Genomic DNA, 11,681 nt, shown 5'->3' with positions numbered 1-11,681 from the left:
TTTGTCTCCTACAATTCTGACACCCTCCAATTCCCCTACAATCCCTCACATGGGAGCTGAAATGACTACTTACCCACTGCCTGGACATACTTCCCAAGGCAGTGAGTAAGTGGTCATTTCACTCCCATGTGAGGGATTGTAGGGAATTGGAGGGTGTCAGAATTGTAGGTGATAATGGATCCCCTAATTTTTTTTTACTTTGTTTACATTTGGTAGATGGATCCATATATTTTTAAGAAGGCCTCAAAAAAATTTTCACCGCACTAAGAAAAAACAATCTTAAAAGATGCATACAAGAAAAGAATTTACAAATAAACAAAATATAAACATGAAGATTTATGAAGATTAATGTGGTTTGGTAAAATTGCCCGTCTGTGATGAAATGAGATCTGTTATGATTACAACTACTTGTTTTGACATTGCTCTCCAATCGATTTTAAAGAAAAAATTCACTACAAATATATAATGAAATCCTATATAGGTAATTTACTTAAATACCCATATAACTCAAAAAAAAAAAAAAAAAAATCCTTAAGGACTATCGCCCTCAAACCCCTACATGGACCTCGCCAATTTGTCACAGTCCCAATAACAAAGATTAATGTGTAAGGCTCTTACGATCTCTTAACCACCCTTTGGAATCAGGCCACTGATACAAGCTACGAAATGCAACATATCGCATCCCCAACATCATCTTCAACCAAATTTACATAATAGAAGTCAAATGACGAGTCTTCTTTTTGTTTTTGTTTTTTTTGTTTTCAACAAACAATGGAGAAGGAAACAGAACAGGTAGATTGGTTTTGATTTTTGTTGTGGTTCAATTCGGTTTTGGGGTCATAATACCCCAATCCGAAATGTGTCCAATAAAACATCGGTCCAAGCCATTTTGGTTTGGTTTGGGTCAATTTATCTGGTTTGATCTCAATTTTGACACCCCTAGTTGTCGCTCTCAAACTCATGCATAGATTTGCCAGTTCGTCACGGCCCAGTAATGAAGATTAATTTGCAACACCTAATGGTCTCTTAACGATCCTTTGAAATCAGCCCCAATAATGCAACCTACAAAATGCATCACATTGTACCCGCAACATCATCTCCATCCAAATTTACATGAGAGAAGTCTCATTCTTCTTTTTTTTTTTTTGGCTTTTGTTTTGTTTCGTTTTTTGGTTTTTTTTTTTTTTTTGTAAATTAATAATAGAGAAAATAATGGAGTAAGGTTAAAAAAAAAAAATTCTAATTTCTTGCATACAACTATGGCACATCACGATCAATATGGATCATCTACTGCCGCCTGCTTGTGCGGCCAACATGCAGCCTCACACATGCAGGCCGTGGACCCCATGACAAACAACAAATGGAGATATTTTTTAGGATCTTTATCGTCTCCATTTATCTATCCCTCCATTTCCTCCATTTTATCTCATAGTGGGGTAGAAATGACCACCCTACCCCCTGCCTGAACACACTGCCCGGGTGGGAGGGATCCACTCCCACCCCCCCCTATTAGTTGAAATGGAGGAAATAGAAGAGCAGATAAATGGAAACGATAATTTTCGTATTTTTTATCCTCTCTTTAGTCCTTTAATACTACGATGAGAGAAGTTTCCATTAACAATGTGGAAGTAGTAAATAATTTATGTGAAGTTGTTGTTGTACATAAAAAATGGCATCACCAATAAGATTTCCACCAATAATTTATTCTTCTTCACTTGTTTTTTTCATCTTAATTAACTTCCCAAATTAATGGCGGCTTTCCTTACCACAGTGAATTAATTCACAAAACTTCGATCACCTTCTTTGGATCTTCCATCCGCTTGTCTTTAAATGAAAACCCTCCCTCCCCTCCCAACTCCCAACCAAGACCTAAACACAAAAGGCATATTCTATTGTTCTTCCCAATCATTACTGGTTTTGCTTCCCCAACTGAGAGTTCTTCGCTACTCTCTTAATTGGTTGCTAGCTTCACCTTCTCTTATAACCACCTTATCTTTAAAACCCCTCCCCCTCCAACCAAGACCAAAACACAAACACATCAAGGAGAGTGAGAAACAGAGAAAGAGAGATCTAGAGATGAAACCCAGACCCAACTCCATTCCTTATTGTTCCAAAGAGAGAAAACTATGTGTAGGTTGGGTTAAGAAATATTTCAATGACTGTCTCTGCAATCTTAAAGATGAAATCTCATTTGCTTGTGGACTTGTCAGTCTTATCGCTTGGGGAGTTGCTGACATCCCTCAGATCATAACCAATTTCCAAACTAAATCCGGCCATGGTGTTTCTCTCACGTTTCTCCTCACTTGGATTGCTGGGTTTGCTCTCCTCCTTCATAAGTATTTCTCCTTAATTATTCCTGTCCTTAACAACCATAATTACCATTTTTTTTTAATTTTTCTTGTGCAGGGACGTTTTCAATCTCTTGGGTTGCTTCCTAGAACCAGCTACAGTATGTGTTCTTCATTCTCTCTGTGCTTGTCTCACTATGGGTGTTCATCCTCTCAAAAATTGACTTTGGGAAATGGGAATTGAGCTTGATCTTCTACGGCGCGGGCTGCCCATCCTGCCGTGCTGCACAGACATAAGGAGGTGCGCATTGACCGCCTTACCCCTGTCTGAGCACCTTGTCTGAGCGGGAATAAGGTCATTGCGCGTGGCCGTGTCTCTGCACAGCACAGGCAGGACACGGCAGCACACGGTAGAAGATCTGTGTTGGGCTTAAAGTTTCTTAAATTGGTAATTAAGCTGTGATGGGTAAAGCCCACATGCGGCGACTCGGTTTACCTACCAACACTTCTGTTTTTCTCACTTAATTTTCCTTCTTTTCTGTCGGATGCAGTTGCCAACCCAGTTCTACACAGGTCTGGTAAAATCTCTCTTTCACATCTCCTCTCTCTCTCTCTCTCTCTCTCTCTCTTTATTAAAGTACTAATTATTGGTTATGGACTTATGGGTTATGGGCTTGGGTTCTGGTTTGAGCCCATTTTACACATCTGATGTAGTATAGTTCTGTGTTCTTTTGTAGCTCTACACAATCAGTACAGTAATGTTGGTATGGCAGTGTGTGTATTATGATCACATCTGTAGATGGCGGAAATCCAGATCAAAGAAGGAACCCAAGGAAAAGGTACCCAGAAACACCCTAAATCTATTCTTTAAACTTATATTCATTAATAACTCCAAAGTAGAAGACAAAAGGAGAAATAAAAAACCTATGGGGTTCTGTTTAGTTAATATATATCTTTTTCTTTTTTTAAAACTTTTTGTATTCAGGTGGGAGAAGATGCAAAGTCACAAGCAGCAGCAGGAGGAGGAGGAGGAGGAGGAAAGACCCAAATCCCATGAATCCATCATTTCCATACCAGGAGGTCTCCACAGGACAGCAGCTGCTCCTTCTCCTCAGAGGGACTCTTACTATATGTATGTTCTGTACATGTTTCATTCCCTTTAATTTGAGAAGTATTTTTGGATCTGGGTTTTGGCAGTAATTGATAGTTCTATCTCTGGTTGAGAAAGAATTTTTTTTTTGTTTCCTACCCTTTTGTTCAGTTATTATTAATGGATTTGCAGGTCGGCAAGGTCTCTGGCTACAAGTGGAACACCACCTTCATATGGTTCTTATCTCAGAGTTGCCAGAAGTGGTCCTTCAGCAATGCAACTAAATGAGTCATCGTCCTCATCCGATGACGACTCGTTTCCATCAACTGAGACAACAAAGCCCATCAGGATTCCTCGCTCTGTAAGACTGCTCATCATTTGTTTCTTTTCCTTCTTCCCTTCTACAATCCTTACCCTGTTTCTGCTTCTGCTTAAGCTTGGCTTTCCAAATCATGGACTGGGCTGGGTCAATAGATTTACATGCCAGCCCATTATTCCTTAAGCCCATTTTTGTAAATGGGCTCTATACTTGGGTCTATCCAAAATTATAGGGGTGAACCCTTTTTTTCTTTTCAAGTTCATGAACCTTTTCATTTGCTTAATTAGTATCAATGTGCCTACAGGTGGGCTATGGAACATTTCTTGCAGCATCAGTCAATTTACCGCATCAAACCATGGCATTGGTGGAAAGATACTTGGGGTTACCAGGGATCAACCAATTACAATTACAACAAGTATTATTCATATTCTCATTACAAAAAACAGATTTAAGTTTTACTTCATCCATGGTGAAGAGATTCTCTCTTTTGTCATTGGCGATGTGACTCTATTATTGGACTCTGAGTTTACCATATATATATGAGGGGAAAAAAATCCTCTCCAATTCCAACGGTGCTAAGCTCGAGAAGAAAAAAAAAAATGAAGTCAATGAGCTCGGACCGTTGGATGTCCAACTGTCAGGTGTCGACCTCTCCAACCCGAACTGCACCATTGAGGAATTGGAAATGATTTAAATCCGATCGAAAATACCCTTTCCATTTCAATCAGAGGGTCAAATCTCATAATTGAAGAGATTTTTTTGTTTTGTTTTTGTTTACATTGTTGTAGTGATTTGGATTCACTGTAATGGGTTGGTGATGGTTAATAGAGAAGAGAAGAATAATATGAATTGAATGTAGGATGTTGGGGTTGAAAGCAATTCTTACGGAATGGCTTTAGGATGGCTGATGGCTGCTATATACATGGGAGGCCGAATCCCTCAAATATGGTTAAATGTGAGTATCTTTAATTTCTATAAATTTATTTTTGGAATGAAACCTTTTTAAGTCATTTTTTTGTTATAGAATAAGAAGTAGGGAAAAACCAATTTATTAATGGTTGGTTAAGTCATGCATGCCCAACTATCCTTGCATATATCTTTTGTTTCTATGTCTTATTTTTGTTTAATTTCTAATGAAGTTTGCATGTCATTCATGTTTCAGATTAAAAGAGGGAGTGTGGAGGTAAATTGTGTCATAATTAAACTTCTCTTTGCCAATTGTATAGCATACATAACTTGAAGATTACTTACTTGATTAACATGAACTTGTCAAATCTTTCAGGGCTTAAACCCCCTCATGTTCATATTTGCTCTCATTGCCAATATTGCCTATGTGGGAAGGTCTCTCTCTCTCTCTCTCTCTCTCTCTCTCTGTCTGTCTTACCCATCTCTAACACTTTGTGTGGATGCAGTATTGTTGTAAGAAGCACTGAGTGGGAGAAAATAAAAGCAAACATGCCTTGGTTGTTTGATGCTGTAGTTTGTGTGGCACTAGATCTCTTTGTATCCTTTGAAAACCTATGGATGCCAATCATATATGTTGGGTATATTCTATAACCCTAATATATGTTCTAATATAAGTTTACTTGAATAAGGAATCAGGCTGTGGTGGGCCTCACTGGATAGAACCCATCTAACCTAAAACCCTAGTCTTTCCTATAAATACTAGCTGGAGGCAACAACCTGTTTATTCCAAACTTGATATTCATGGTGTATTGCTTTAAGCAACCTTGTGCTTAAACCTTAAACCCCTAATAATATATACTTTGAATATAATTTAAGCAGTAGTTTTATTTTTTTTATTTTTTTTATTTTTTTTTTTTATAATTTATTTTTTGCATAGTTACCTTGACAAGTTATGTACTCAGATCATTCTCCAATACATCTACTACAAATATCTACAGAGAAGTAAAACAAGTGGTGAAGAAGATGGAGACTTCATTGAAGCTGTGAAACCATTACTATCTTGATTAGAGAGTTTTATTTTGCGATTTAGTTTATTCAATCATGTCCTCATGTATTCTTGAGAACAAGCTATGCTTGTTTAACCTTTCCTTCTTAAAAGGGTTGCATGAACCTGTAGGACAACTATGTAATTTTCATTATTTCCATGTTGGTTTTGGTTCTGATTATATCTAGGTTTTTCTTGAGGAAAAATAGTATATAGTTCCCTTGTATCGGTAACCTTTTTGGACTCTCAAGTATTGAAGTGGAAGAAGACTCTACTATATGTAGTAATTTGGATTGCTTATGTAAATATATAAATTTCATTTCTGATATTAATTAGAAATGCCTTTGTAAATTAAGCTTGGAGGGTTAATGTGTAGTTTGACTATTTAGCTAGACTTAATTCTCTTGTTTGTACTATTGCTGACTTAAATATGAAGGACTATAATTAACAGAGGAAGAAGTAATGAAGGGAAAAGATGATGCTTCTAAGTTCCACATTCTCATGGAATTTTTATCTGCTGCTGTAACTGGAGCGTTGTTGTGTGCATTGTGCAGCGTAGCAGCAGCCATGAGCCGCACGATGCGCACAATAACACTCCAGTTACAGCAGCGGATAAAGGTCCATTTTCATTTAGATGCAAAGAGAGCAACAATTCCTATAGCATTAATTAATAGGATATAAGTGGATAGTTATTAAAAGTTATTCTAACTGTATTGTAATCTTTAAATGGTTTACAAACGATGAATGAAGAAGTCTTGAAAATCCCAAAATTATCTTTAAAAAAGATGAGGTAGGCTTCCACACCCAAGCCAGGATGTCAAGCTTTGTTGTAAACCAGAACACCCTATTTTTTTTTTCTCCTATCTCTTCTTTCTCTACCCTTATTTGCTCTCTTTTTTTTCAATATTTTATCTCATCCCTCCCGTGCACGCATCATCTAGTATCAGAGCTGAGAAATGGATCAATGGATGGAAAAATTGGAACAAGAGGTGAGTATGCTCAAAAAAGACCATCGAGTCGGCCGAGAGATAAATCAATGAGTGAGTATGGTCAAGGAAAGATTGGTTTCATCTGATTTCTTAGTAGTTTTTTTTTGTTGGTAATTGATTTGTAATGGAGCTACTATTGGGTTCAATCCAATCCTGTTTTCGGGTTAACATGTATACATAAGGAAATTATTGAAAAATCATGTTTTTTTTGGGGGGGACAGGGGTCAATTTCCTATCGATCCGGTCAACATTGATTCTATTAGTTCTATAAACCACAACCTAAAACCAAACCGATAAGGGTTTGATTTGTTTGGTCCCTACTGAACTGATCAGTTTCGATCAATCTGATTGATTCGGGATGAACTTTGACAATCTAATACTGGCTAGTAATTTTTTAAACTAACAATTTGAGAGTTGCTTGCAAATAAATTTTTTTTTTTTTTTTAAGTGATGTTTGCTTTGCTCACAATTATTCCTCCTCTCTCATTCCCCCTCCTCCCCCCCCCCCCCCCCTTTTCTCCCATCAATACCATCTATTTCGTTTGTTTTCTTCTTGTTCTTCAACCTCCATTACTAGAAGGTTGCTGCAATTACAAGATGCCTGATACATAGCTAAGATTCAGCGAGTTTGAAATTTTCCTATTTTGTCAAGTTTCATTTATTCTGTTTCCAGCTGCATTTGTAAACTTCTCAAGTTTCAGTAGAGACAATTCATAGTCTATTCTGGAATTCTAAAGGAATATGAATTATCAAAGCTTCATTCTTATTGTATTACATATAATTGCAAGGGAAAAAGAACATTGTTTATTTCTGTAGCTCCAACCCTTCTTAAAAAAATAAAAAAAAAATTCATCCGTGATGATGTCCTTGTGGGTACTCTCATTTTCTCCCACGCTGGTCAAAAACTACATGACGATCCGTTCACCCTCTTCTTATTACAAGCACTAAGAAATTGGACGGGACAAAGAATTACAGGAGATAATTTTCCTGTTTTACGGTATCAAACAGGCTAGGGTTAAGTAATATTTTAAGTTGGTCGATTTCGGTAACAGTGAAACAGTTACTCTGTTAGGCAGGCTAAGCTTAAGCTTGAGTAATATTTTATTTGGAAAAAATGAAGTGTCGGCTCTTTTCTTTCAACGTAATTATTTTCGTGGGTTTGGTAGGAGTAAGGTTTCCACCGACATTTTGTTAGTTGTTGTACTACGGAAGGACGGAAGGAACTCGGAAGGATCGGATCTCTCTCTTTCTCTCTCCTTAACTCTCCTTAGAGCTACGTGGGCAGACTCCATACTTGATGCTTCCCATTTTGTGATGCATGGATGGCCCTTCTTGCTGTCAAGGCTTCTCTCGATATATATATTTATAAGTCTTAGTTGGATATATTATATCAAGATTCAACCATACTGGAGATCTAATCTTCCAATTCAATCTTTAAATTCCCTTTTGGCTGGCTAGGAATAATGGAAGACAACTTAGACAAGTCTACTCACCTCAGACCAGAAGATTCTCTCTCTCTCTCTCTCTCTCTCTCTCTAAGCTGATATTTCTAAATGTAGGTCCCCTCCCAGTCCATATTCCATACTGGTCCCGGTTCTTATAATTTTGCAATTCAAATGTGTTTGGACTTGAAAGAGACCATATTCCATACTGGTCCCAGTTCTTTTAATTTTGCTGTTCAAATGTGTTTGATACACGAACACTTGGTGGGGCTGAATATTGAACTTATCTCAATCGCTTAACACTTGAATGGAGATACCACATACAGTAGGAGAGCTTGATACATGAACACTTGGTGTCCATATTCCATACTGGTCACAGTTCTTAAGCTTTGTTAATAGTTTACAAAGAATGAATATTATTTTCTTTTCAATAATAATAATAATAATAATAGATTATTATTATTATTCCAATAAAATGTTACTTCATTTAATTTTTTTTAAATTTTATGAAAAAAGATAATGCATAAGGGTTTTTAAAAAAAAAAAAACAGAAGAAGAAAATAATTAACTACCAAAATTTTGTGCAACGTATAAATTGTGGTTCAAAGTTCTAATGGGCATTGATAGATTTTTAAAATTATCTTGGCTACATCGAAAGAAATTGATCTAACATGAATGTATGGTCGCAAATTTCATATTCTTATGAAGATGAATAACAAGTAAGATGGAAAACCTGATGAATTGTGTAATGATGATCAATACACTGGTTAGAAAGGGCAATTTTTTCTTTACATCTCAAATCATTTTAAGACAAAGAAGCCTTTTTCTTCTTTATTATTATTATTATTAATTTTTTTTTTTGGGGTGTGTGTGTGCAGTATATGATAAATTAACATAACCAAGCCAACGATGGAAGAAATTAAGATTTAAAGTTCTACCTCATTACTCTCCACAAATTCATGAGAATTATGCCAAAACATAAAATTATGAGATTTTAGGAAAAATCTTATTAGAGGTAAGGCTCTCAGCGAAGCAAAGGTAAGGCTGTATACATCAGGACCCTCCTCAGACCCTACAATGGTGAGAGCCTTGTATATTGGGTACACGCCTTTTATGTTTACTAACAAATCTTATTTTGAAAAATTTAGTTGATCATGATTGACAATGATGTAGTTATCTCAGAGTAGCCATGCAAATAGAAAGGGGAAAAATATGGACTTATAATGGGCCATAGGAGTATATATCAGTAATGACACAATATTTAAGTTGTAATTGGATTCCTAATTTCCATAAGAATTGCCTGATTAATATTTAGTGATGCAGACCTAATGGGGCTCACTTAAGTTAATTATCTGATTCTATCTTCTATTTTCTCAATTCCTTCAAAACCTACATGAAAGCTACTTGTGAAGATTTGATATTACCACATCGATTCAGCAAGTCAAATCTTCTCTGTTTTTTCTGTTTGAATTATGAAAGTTCCAAAAATAGGTTAGGTTGTAATCCAATTCTTGTTTGAACTTGATTAGTTGAAACTCTAATTAGTCAAACAGAAACTAAATTACTCAAGCAATATTGATTGGATTAGTACCAAACCTAGCTACAGTTTCATGGCCTATTTCAACTAAATTAATCAAAGATTGGGTTTGACTACACTAAATGAGAGCTAAATTCTATCTTGAATTATAAACCACAGAGTCTAAAAGGACTAGAATTTCCATTAATTAAGTTGAGCTGTTCATCTTGACACACCTTAAGCTCAGAGTAAAACAGCCAATGACTGACTCAAAAATTACTCCTAGTTTGCTGCAAATTGATTCGCGACGAAGGAAGGAATATCCTCATCAACAAGACTCCAATAGGGTATGGTTTGCATATCATACACTGGTATTGCTGTCATGTGTCTTAAAGCATTTCCAGCTAAAATTGTTCCAGTTTATGTTTCTTTTCTTTTGAAGAGTAGTGAAAGAAATCCATTAATAAAGCTTAACTCACCACGGCTCTTTCTTCTTTCTCTATTATTAATAATTAAAAGGGTTTCTTTCAAAAATTTAATACACAAATGTTTTTTGTATGTGAGCTTTACCTGCTTATTAGCCAAGCTAATGTAATTATATAATTAATTAATTGATAAATTAACTTTGTCTAGATAGAAAATTTCAAGAGAATCCTCCTAATTTCTTTCCAAAAATTTTACATACAGCCTGGAGTTTTGGACCCTAGACAGTCGGCAGCCACCCATGGGATGGGGTCCATCAGGGAAGATCAAATTCTTTTTGAAATTTAGAAGAAGAAGAAGGGCAAAAAAAAGGGACTTTTCTTTCCAATCTATTATTATTTAACCCTGTAAATCATAATTTTAGATTACCATAGTCTGAACATTCAACCAATTTGATGTAAATTACTCATATAGCTAGTAAAGGTAATCACACATCTGTCCCTACTCCCTCCATATATAGAAGCATTATCACTTCATAGTTTATGGTAATAGGAAATAGGACAATGGGTCTTCCTAATTAGGTATCTGCCACTTAAACTAAGGATAGTTGGATTTTGGCCAACCAGGACCTTGTCCTCTAAAATCATTTGGTTCACATAAAGTAATGTAATTTAAAAAAATATATATCTATCATTAGATCTGTTAAGCATATGGGTTTTTAATATTTGGGACAGGATTGGCCTCCATTGAGGCATTGATTCTGATTTGATTCAGATTGAAAGAGGTCAAAATCCTAAAGAAATAATAAAAAGAAACATTTTCACATACCTAGAAAATAGTAACAAATAAAAATCTAAATGCATTCATAGCTGATTTCAAACTGGGTATAGGAAATTAGGAATGGTGATTTTGCAATTTTTAAATCCATGTAGAGGCCATTACATTAATGTACATTCAAAATAAAGAGGAATCAAATAACTTGCAAAATTTGACTATTTTTAAACTTGTGATTTACTAAAATGGTAACAAAGTTGCAGGAAATAATTTTGATCATCAACCCGAAGTGAAATGGGAAAAAGAAACCATCTTTTGCTCTCCAATAAAGAGAAACTGTACTGTAATAGACTGTAATGGTGGTATATCCAAGAAGAAACATCTGAAGAACCCAGAAAAGAAATCAGGGAAAACTAATAATTTTCCTTCCATTTGCTTTCATCCAACCTTTATTGGTTTTCTTTCGATCTGTAATCCTCTGCTCTGTTGCAGAGCTAGAGTCCCAGATATACAAAAGTCTTACAAATTCTATAAACGTTTGTGTATATAATAATCTACAGTCAATAAACAAGATGAAGCTAAACACCTCCATTTGTTCATCTTTGATCAATACCAACTTCATTCCCAATCGGGGAGACACCCAGAAAAAAGAAAGAGATCTGGTCTACAGCGGACATTGGATCTCTGTCTGACCTCTCCTGCTTCATTATCCCCTTCGATCAATGAACCGGACTTTGAAATCTTAATTCTTAAGAGAGATATACAGACCATATCGATCTCAAAGCTCCTGTCTTGTCTTCTCTCGCTCCACCCATGAACAAGTAAAGCTTAAGATGGAGAGAACGAAGGACATTCTCACTGTCTCTGAATCAATCTTTTTGGATTTCTC

At 35.9% G+C, this 11,681-nt stretch overlaps 1 protein-coding gene across 1 annotated transcript; it reads left to right on the top strand.

Annotated features, from left to right (window-relative positions):
- The first annotated feature begins 2,000 nt into the window (after nt 1-2,000).
- On the top strand, nt 2,001-5,974 carry LOC122661858 (probable vacuolar amino acid transporter YPQ1). The gene is made up of 13 exons (XM_043857368.1): nt 2,001-2,315; nt 2,407-2,449; nt 2,840-2,866; nt 3,026-3,127; nt 3,274-3,309; nt 3,341-3,420; nt 3,571-3,739; nt 4,002-4,103; nt 4,557-4,652; nt 4,860-4,880; nt 4,980-5,038; nt 5,110-5,200; nt 5,566-5,974. The coding sequence occupies exons 1-13, from the start codon at nt 2,077-2,079 to the stop codon at nt 5,665-5,667; spliced, it is 1,167 nt and encodes a 388-aa protein (XP_043713303.1). The 5' UTR covers nt 2,001-2,076; the 3' UTR covers nt 5,668-5,974.
- The last annotated feature ends 5,707 nt before the right edge of the window (nt 5,975-11,681 follow it).

The sequence above is a fragment of the Telopea speciosissima genome, chromosome 5 (assembly GCF_018873765.1).
Source record: "Telopea speciosissima isolate NSW1024214 ecotype Mountain lineage chromosome 5, Tspe_v1, whole genome shotgun sequence".
In the NCBI taxonomy this organism is placed as follows: domain Eukaryota; kingdom Viridiplantae; phylum Streptophyta; class Magnoliopsida; order Proteales; family Proteaceae; genus Telopea; species Telopea speciosissima.
This window is presented reverse-complemented; position numbering and strand designations above follow the sequence as displayed.

Bases quoted from the DNA above. Each gene is read 5' to 3' on its own strand.
- LOC122661858 (XM_043857368.1), top strand. From the start codon at position 2,077: ATGAAACCCAGACCCAACTCCATTCCTTATTGTTCCAAAGAGAGAAAA. The intron at 3,421-3,570 runs GTATGTTCTGTA...ATGGATTTGCAG, and splicing joins CAGAGGGACTCTTACTATAT to GTCGGCAAGGTCTCTGGCTA. The intron at 5,039-5,109 runs GTCTCTCTCTCT...GTGTGGATGCAG, and splicing joins AATATTGCCTATGTGGGAAG to TATTGTTGTAAGAAGCACTG.